Source organism: Pectinophora gossypiella, chromosome 28 (genome assembly GCF_024362695.1).
Source record: "Pectinophora gossypiella chromosome 28, ilPecGoss1.1, whole genome shotgun sequence".
NCBI lineage: Eukaryota > Metazoa > Arthropoda > Insecta > Lepidoptera > Gelechiidae > Pectinophora > Pectinophora gossypiella.
The window spans coordinates 6,250,934-6,260,586 of NC_065431.1; the positions used below are offsets into that span (position 1 = coordinate 6,250,934).

At 37.8% G+C, this 9,653-nt stretch overlaps 2 protein-coding genes across 2 annotated transcripts; one reads left to right on the forward strand and one right to left on the reverse strand.

Moving 5' to 3' along the window:
- The first annotated feature begins 55 nt into the window (after positions 1–55).
- LOC126379091 (uncharacterized) lies at positions 56–2,044 on the forward strand. Its single transcript, XM_050027654.1, has 2 exons — positions 56–217; positions 1,424–2,044. Exons 1-2 carry the CDS (start codon positions 116–118, stop codon positions 2,042–2,044), a joined length of 723 nt encoding a protein of 240 aa, XP_049883611.1. The 5' UTR covers positions 56–115.
- Positions 2,045–2,903: 859 nt separating this feature from the next.
- Positions 2,904–9,452, reverse strand: LOC126379278 (adenosine 5'-monophosphoramidase HINT1-like). Its single transcript, XM_050027986.1, has 2 exons — positions 9,036–9,452; positions 2,904–6,949 (listed from the first exon to the last, which is right to left on the reverse strand). Exons 1-2 carry the CDS (start codon positions 9,363–9,365, stop codon positions 6,788–6,790), a joined length of 492 nt encoding a protein of 163 aa, XP_049883943.1. The 5' UTR covers positions 9,366–9,452; the 3' UTR covers positions 2,904–6,787.
- Positions 9,453–9,653: the final 201 nt, after the last annotated feature.

The following is a 9,653-nucleotide window of genomic DNA, read 5'->3' on the forward strand; positions in this document are numbered from 1 at the left end:
TTACCCTAGTAAGTACAACCTATTTGATTCGCGTGATAAGAGCGTGACAAACATAATACATATATTACATTAATTTATTAGCCAATAGTGTTAGGAATGCGAATAACATCACGCTATGTGCGATAAGGGGGTGAATATAGGGCGCCGGGTCAATGGAGCTGGCACATTCGTAAACATGCACGCATTTGTGATCTTTGGAGTTTTCGCTTTGGCTCAGGTAAGAAATAACATAACATAAACTGCCTATATACGTCCCACTGCTGGGCACAGGCCTCCCCTCAATCAACCGGAGGGGGTATGGAGCATACTCCACCACGCTGCTCCACTGCGGGTTGGTGGAGGTGTTTTTACGGCTAATAACCGGGACCAACGGCTTAACGTGCCCTCCGAAGCACGGAATCATCTTACTTTTTCGGACAATCAGGTGATTCAAGCCTGAAAAGTCCTTACCAAACAAAGGACAGTCTCACAAAGTGATTTCGACAATGTCCCCATCGGGAATCGAACCCGGACCTCCAGATCGTGAGCCTAACGCTCTAACCACTAGATCACGGAGGCTGTTGCAGGTAAGAAATAATTGTGCTAATTCCTGTAAACACCATCTACTTAATTCTATTTTAAGTTATACCTGTCATTTTCTTATCCGCGGAAAAGAAAAGGGACGGGTAATCGACAAGCATAAAAGTTATGGAACACACGTCAATTTCAAGCACAAATCTAAAACCCTATAAAAAAATTACATTGCCTAATAACTCGATAGAATTAAGTTGACAGCACACGTCAAACGGTTTGCGTACCAGCGAGATACCTTTTCGATTCGCCCGGGTTATTCATTCATTTACTCATTCTTCCTAAAATTAAGAGCTGTCAATCATCCGTCCCTTTCCTTTTCGGCGGATAAGAAAATGACAGGTATAACTTAAAGTAAAATTGGGAGGTGTCTGCAGTAATCAGGGCCAATATTGTTATACAATTTAGTAATTTGGTTGCCTAAAATCAGTTCCCAGATAGTTAATCTTCTTCTTCTATCGTGTGGGTTGTCAGGTCGAGTACCAACCTCATCAACCCTGGTGTCAGGGTTACTATTGAGCCGCCAAAGGCCCCTGACATGGCTCATGTTACGACTACTTACTTACATCAGTAAGTAGTAACCGGGACCAACGTCTTAACGTGCCTTCCGAAGCACGGATCATCTTACTTTTTGGACAATCAGGTGATCATCCTGTAATGTCCTAACCAAACTAGGGATCACAAAGTGATTTTTGTGCTATGTTCCCACCGGGATTCGAACCCGGAACATTCGGATCGTGAGCCCAACGCTCAACCACTGGACCACGGAGGCCGTTCGGAGATAGTTAATTCCATGCATTCATATCTTTTAAATAATCACTAACCTTATCATAACATTTTGTTTCCCTTCCAGCAAGCCTACTCATCATGCTTATCAGGGCTGCTGCCGCCGCCGCCTCCTGCAGCGCCCTTGCTACTCCCAGCGCCACCTGCACCCTGCACTTCTCCACTTGCACCCTTAACTCCAGCGCTGGTCAACTCTTTGTCTGCGTCCCTCGGAGCCACTCTACCACCTTTACTGCAGTCCGCTTTACCTCCAGTTTTAACGTCCGCTTTAGCAGCTGCCGCGCCATTGTTGGCGCCGTGTGAATTACCTTTGCCGCCATCTTGTTTACCCGCTCCCGCGCCTGCGCCGTTGATCCTTCCCGGCACACCTTTAGCATTACCCCCAGCTCCGTGTGCCCCTGCGCCGTGTGCCCCCGCGCCGTGTGCCCCTGCGCCTTGTGCCCCCGCGCCGTGTGCCCTTCCACCGTTAGCCTTACCCTATGCCTCCGCCCCGTTAGCCTTACCCCCAGCGTGTGCCCCCGCGCCGTGTGCCCCAGCGCCGTGTGCCCTTCCACCGTTACCCTTACCCCCAGCGTGTGCGCCCGCTCCGCTTATGCTCCCCGCTACTCCCCTCCCGTACGCGTTACCCCCGCCCGCGCCCCTATCTTGCGCCGCGCCTACCTGCATTCCCGCTACTATCTGTTTCTAATTACATACACTTTTGGAAAATAAATATTTGAACTTTAGTTTGCGTTTATCATTTCTAAGTAAACCTTTAGTAGTAAACAGATAAAGAGAAAGGGGAAGTCTCGCTCACACTAAGAGATCCCGCCCTCCCCACACTAGCGTCTTTCAAGCGTCGTCGTCGTGCCAGCATCAGCGCGACGTGTACGGTCACGAGCATTAATATGTAGACTTTCGTACCATGTCACATTAACTTTTTTGACAAATTGAACTGTAAGTCTCACTAAATGTCAAATATGTTAGTGCGACAGAGCCCTAAAGTGGGTACATTATATTGCTCATGACTCGCGGCGCTGGCGTCGTACAATCAGTATGAAAATGGATTCCGACGAAGAAACACTGCTGTTAATATTACTGATCCAAAAATTACGTAAACGAAAAAGGAAACAGCGTCGTCAACGTTGGGAACCTCTGTGTAGTGTTACAGTTCAGGAAAGCGATTAATTCGTATTCTTCTTTGCGAGTCGATGGCGATCGAAACTAAATTTTTGCTGACCAATTTTCGTATTGTATTGTCAACATATAAAAAATAATAAAAAAACACTTTTATTATTATTTGCGGATGCCAAAACGAATATTTTACGAACTATAACAATTGATACAGAACGATATAAAATATCAAGATACCTATAATAGTGGATTGCGTTATGCACTGTACTTCTTCGCAAAAAACGTTGAACTGGCGTGGCGACGCGTAGACATCGCGCAGACGCTGGCTCGAAAAACGCTAGTGTCTCTTATACTTATTTTTGTATGGAGTGTCCGAAAGAACAGGGCTATTGGGCTCCCCTATAACTTTCTAAATTGAAAATAAAAAACAAAAATATTACTACAATTATTTAATAAACCTTTGGTTACAGAATTTAACACAAAATTAAATTCTAAACATTAAGTGATCGACTCAACATACTCCGATTTAGTTTTTAAAAAGTTTAACAAAAACTAGGGAGTAACTGCGTCGCTCCCGCTACCGAACTTAAAATAACTATTTGTTGCGAGTCACATTATAAATAAAAAAAAACAAATATCGATTACGGCATTGATACTTTTTTGTTTGAATCACGTTTGAATGTTCCAAAAATAGGGCTGTCCTCTTTTTGTTTTCCCCTAAGGGTTAGGCAAAGGGCAGTATGCCCATATAGCCATGTCTTGTGTTTTTTTTCTTAATGATGATTAAATTAATGAAATGATAAAAGGTGATGACGATGAACTCCGGCTGGGTTGGGACTCCTATTCCGAACCCCAACAACAAATGAATTGACTCAAAAGTACGCATAAACTTTCGAGCAATGAAGCGGCTTCTTGATACGAAGCGAAAATTGATAGGTACACTTTTTTATTCAATATTGCGGTATAAAAATTGCGAATGTTTTCCGATTAACTTAACAAGACCATTAACCACAAAACACCATTTCGTATTAATTATTTAGATTATTCAATGAAGAAAGCAACCAAGCGATTCACGTTCCCGCCAAAAAGCCATAGGGCTGTCCTTTACTTACGAATTACGATATGTGCAAAAGGGAGAGAGCTAATTTTAGAACAATCAAATCAAAATAAAATAAAAATTATACTTTTAATTATGTTGCCATTTAATAAACTTTAAATTCAGGTTTAGGCGTGGTGGAGTTTGCTCCATCCCCCCTCCGGTTGATTGAGGGGAGGCCTGTGCCTAGCAGTGGGATGCATATAGGCTGTTTATGTTATGTAAATTCAGGTTTAAAATAATAAAATTGTGTTTGAGCACCATTGTAACATAGAATTTGCTCATTTTAATTTAAAATGTGACTCGAATATTCTACGAAAGGTGTATGTAGCTTTTTTCTTATTTGAATTTCACTTGATACAAAGGCTCCTTACAGGAACACTTTTTTTCTTAAATTATTTTTTGGTCCTTGCATTACCCAAAATTGATTTACCTTTCGCAAAATATCTTTTAAACAAAGAAAAAACAAAATTAAATGACATCTAGTACTACGTAAAACTTATTCTTATAATTTCTTATAATATCTCATTTAGGTATGTAAAAAAACACCACAGTTTGCCGTCCCGTTTACTCTTACTATTACAAAAAGCGTGCGATAAAGACAGGACTATTGCAAAAATACCAAAAAATAGTTCAGGAGACAGTAGTGAAAATGTCTTCTTAGTTTTAATGAAAAACAAAATCATCTTTTTTTATTAGTTTGCTATATTGTATTTCATTATATAAAATGTTCTATTTTTTGTATGTTCTGACTAGATTTATGTGACTATTGTTAATACGGCTTATTTTTGAGATTCTTAGGCTATGCCCTTTTTAACATATAAGGTACATAACACAGTAAATTGCAATATCATTTATTTTGCACAATTTAAGATTAATGAAAGACTTTTTTATCTGTCCAGCAGATTTTGACATTTATTACAATATTTTTAACGGAAATTCATAAAAATATATTTTTTTAACTCCTAATTATTTGTTTTTATTTATGCAACATCTTATCGAAAGAAAAAATAGAGTTTATTTCAATTGCCCAGAAAAAAGGCAAAGCCATAATTCGAAAAGGACAGATTCTCAATGTGTTTCACTATACTACTAAGATCTTTAAAAATATGTTTTTAGGTTTTTACTGACTAGTTTCAGTGTTTGAAAGGAGGATACTTATAACAAACTAATAATAATATTATGAGTTTTAAATTGAGACTCCAATTTTGTACCAAGCGGTATCGAAAAAGATTTTTAGTATAGAGGACAGATTGTGCTCTTCCTAACCATTATATGGACAATGGGCTGACCGCCTGTCAGCGTACGGCTCATCAGATCTATCTTGAGACTTCATATCAAAAGCTGGAAGTTGTTTTCAGATTAATTGTTGCTCTGTCCGCATCATTAAGGATTATGGACGGGAATTTATAAATATATTTAATCAAAAATGGCCGCGCCGTTTGTTCAGAGTTAAACATTGGGCTCAAACTGTGGCAATATACACACACAATTGAAATTTTCTATTAGCCGTGCCGTAGTGGGGGCTTAAAAATACCACATCGAAGCAATTCATTTAAAAGCAATATGGCTATTTGACATTTGCGCACATGAAAGTAAGTGCGCAATGCAATACTGCTGTTTAGGTGAATTGCTTCGATGTGGCCTTTTTGACCCTGTTACAAAAATCTTGAAAATACCAAAACGCCACTTTATATTTTGGTAAAGTATGGCAGAGAAGAGTAGGAATTAAAAGATGTTGGTTTTGGAAGCATATGCGTCTTAAGACTTCGTACAAAAACTGTCTGCAATTATCTTCTGATTGCTTGTGACTTGCGGATTGTTTTACCACTGGGATAATACCTACTTTACTACTACTGTGCTTTCACGCCTAAATCATTGAACCGATTTTGATGAAATTCGACACAGAGATATAGACTAGACCTTGGAAAAGGACATAGCCTAACTTTTATCGTGAAATAGGGTTGAAAACGTTGAAATAGCGGATGTAACTTTGTATGGAAGTTCGTCATTGCCAAAGAGATAATGTTTGACAGAAAACGCCTGACATGGGCCTATAGCGAGAGGCGCGAAAAGAGATAAAACGCCGACCACGCCAGCGAGGGCCGTATCCGAAGCACTCAATGTGCTGATTATGGAACAATTTAAATTAAAAAGTTAGTTCTTATATCTTTTCCCACTCTTACCGCCACACTATTTTTTAATTATTATAAAATTATATCAAACACACTATTTTGAGAAATTGTTTTATATATACTTTTTTGCACTAAAAGGCACATTAATATCTAAACTCTTAAAACTAATTTGGCCAAATTATTGCACTAAATCTAAAAGGCAATGGCATTTAATACTTAATTATATATTTTTTTTAATTTTGTACCAGATAAATGATGATTTGAAAATTACAAATTTAGTGAATTTATTCGTCTGCAAGATTTAATTTATGAAGGTATTTAAAGCATGAAAAACATTACACTTCAACAGATCAAAAATTCTTAAACTTTTCATTCATTATTACGCATTTGTGCAATATATCTTATCAGAAAATTCCTAAGACAATTTTGTGCTTAACACATAATTTATAGGAATTTGATTCTTATCGGCGTTTAAAATGTCTTTAATAGTTTGAGCACAATAAAACATTTAAAAATATGTTAATAAACAAGTAAAATATATCTTTGCTTACACAAAGATATATCACTTGTTGCGGTTTCAAAGTACTTTAATTTTAACGCAAAAAATAAAATGTGTACATACCTACCTACTGTGTTATAACTTAAAAAACCAGAAAGGTGTTTGAAAATTCACTGTTTTAGATATCGCGTAGGTAATAGGCTAATTCATTTGTGTTTGTAATAATTTTGATATCACCATATCAAAATGACTTCAAAAAGCCAGTCTCTCTGGAGTGTTCCGTCCGATCATCGGAGCTCTGCCTACGTTCTACGGATTCCTACATTAAACCTTCTTTTGATCTTTGGCAAACTGGCGACTAAAAAGGCAAACATGTCCGGAATGCAACGGACATGCACGATCCAAATTGGTTTTAGACCTAAAACTTTTCTGTCCAACTGTGTATAAGTTAGTGAATAACTTTTTGAATTAATGTAATATACAATCGCTTGAGAATAACAACATTTCATAAGTGAAGAGTAACTAAAGCCCTCCAAAGATGTAAGAGACTAGCTGATGAAGCCAACGGTTACGACGCTCAGGTTACCATTAGCCAGGTGGCCATCCCATCTGTCTACCGCCGATAACATGGAGGTGAAGATGGTACACCGACTGAGCGCCGTCTCTACCGTTGTTAATCACCAGACGCCACCCGCTTGGGGCCTTCTGAGCGCCTAGCGAACGAGCCACCAGCATTAGATGGCCGAGGATCTGAAAGGAAAAGGGAATTTGATTATAAAAACATAAAATAGCACCAGTCATATATCCTCGAAGGGGTAGGCGGAGGTGCAGCTATGTTTAACTCTCATGTAATAGGGGGCGAGCCTATTGCCATTAGCCGGGCAAGAATCCTGATAACCACGTGATATCAATTAACTATGATCCAAACGTGAATTCAAACTCAAAGTCGAATTTGTGGTTTAGATACTGGATGACACTGTGATTCAAGTCACGCGTTTTTCGAACAGCGTTATCATTCTAAAGTACCAAGAAAATTAGAGATATATCTGTGTTAATATATAATATAATATAATAATAATAAAATTTATTTATTTCCACACAAAGCCATTTAAGAACAATTTTAGAGTTACAAAATTAGTAAGGAGCAAGTTACAGAATAATAATTTCAGCTGATGTCTAAAATAGACTCAAGCCTGTGCTATAGGCATCAGCTACCATCTTAGTGTTACAATATTTTATAGATATAGACAGTATTAGATTGTGGACATAGATTCGTGAATGAATAATATATAAACAAACAAAAAGAAAAAGAAAAACAAAGACAAGCAGTCGCTTCTGTAAAAAAACCGCACCTGTCAAATCTTCAGGTTAAGTAAGTGAACCCTGTGAAAAACGGGATAATGTTAGATGATCTGTGTCAATGAAAATATGCCAAGAACTAGCGAGAAAAAGTTTGTAAAAGAATATTAAAAAAAATACTCATAAAAATATTATAATAGGAATCGTATTACGAATCTTGTCATGAAACGATTTGTACAACTTTACTAAAAGCAAATGGAATCCCACACCTTGCTGTTATTGCGGACACATTATCGCAGTTTAATCAGTGGTATCAATGTTTATCGCATGCCATTCCTGTTAGTCACGCCGCGTAATTGTGCTCTTATCTGTTGCTTATTAACCAACACCTTTGAAAAGGTTAGATTTCATTCTTTCATTTTTTCAGACAACACATTGGTACCACAAACATACACGCGAGCAATTCCTAATCCTAATAAAAGTCAGAGTCACATGTCATTATCATCATCTACCTAGCATTATCCCGATTTTCACAGGGTCCGCTTACCTAACCTGAAGATTTGACAGTTCCGATTTTTTACAGAAGCGACTGCCTGTCTGACCTTCCAACCCGAAGGGAAAACCAGCCCAATACATATTAGGTCAGTGCATTTCTCGGGAATATGGGTTTCCTCACGATGTTTTCGTGTTTTGGAGGGCACGTTAAGCCGTTAGTCCCGGCTGTTAGCTGTAAAACACCTCGTCTAACCTGCAGTAGAGCCGTGTGGTGTATGGTCCATAGCCCCTCCAGTTGATTGAGGGGAGGGCTGTTTATGATTTATGAGGTAGTTAATGCTATTTGAGACAAACCTACAATAAAGCACGTCAAAAAAAACCCTTTTGAGGAAGTCAAAAGCAAAACCAAAGTCATGAAAAGAATTACAGCCACTTTTGATAATAAGTCCTATCATAAAAATATCACTAATATTTAATAAAACATTATTATTAAAATAGAAATAAAAGTTAATTGGAGGATTGTAGGTATTTGGCCTTGAACTGCAATCTTTAGAAACCAGTTCTAAACAAAACAAGCTAAAACCAATCAACCAATTTTCCAACAATATTATATAATAAATGAGTTGTCGATTTCATTAACGTAGGTACCTACTTTTGGATTCTCATTTTGAAATTATAAATAGAATGGTACATAATAAAAAGAGGTCTAAATAGGTACAAGAAGTGAGCACTAAACACTCTTCAGAAAATTCCTATCTATAAATATATTTCTTTAAGGTTTTTAAAGTAAAAAGTACAAAAAAATTTGGGGTTGGTCGAAACTAAAATATAATTAATTGAATTTGTCTAACACAACTTTTATGCTTGAATAAAATTAATGTCATTGAAAAAAAAAACGAATCTTTACGATAAAAAACCGCAGTAGGTACAATATTTTCGGACCCTAACTCCTGGTCTATGCGACATTCAAAAACATTGTCCCGCCAATTTGATGAACTTTGAATCTAGTTTAAGAATGTACTTTCTAACTTGGTCGGCTTACCTCCTTATCAGAAGCTTCCGCATCTTGCAGACGCGGAATCCTGCGTTTTGGTATCACTAAGAAATGCACGGGAGCCTGAGGATTCACATCATTGAACGCCAAACACATATCATCTTCATAAATAATATCCGCCTTGATTTCTTTCGATATAATCTTGTCGAATATTGTAGGTCCCGGCGCGGCTACGGTTTGCGCCTGCGCGCGACGCACTTCGTCACTATACGGTCTTTTCACAGCAATGGCCGAACCCCGCGACAAATCGTAAATGTTAGTCGGATAAGATTTTTTTAGACGGAATTTTAAAGCACGTTGAAACACTTTGTTAAACATTTTTGAAGAAATCTTACGGCATTCTTGTGAGAACTGCGTCAAAAATTGTTTTTGACTTGACAGTGACGTTTTATTTTTTCTTTATTGGAATTTGATGTTGCCACACGAAGATAGGAAAATACTACCAAATATTTATTATTGACATTTTTTGTAGGATAAATAAAAACGTGAAGCCAAAAATAAAATAATAATGATAATGGCCCCGATTCCTGCAGACACCGCCTAATTTTATTTTAAGTTATATCCGTCATTTTCATATCCGTCAAAAAGGAAAGGGATGGATGATTC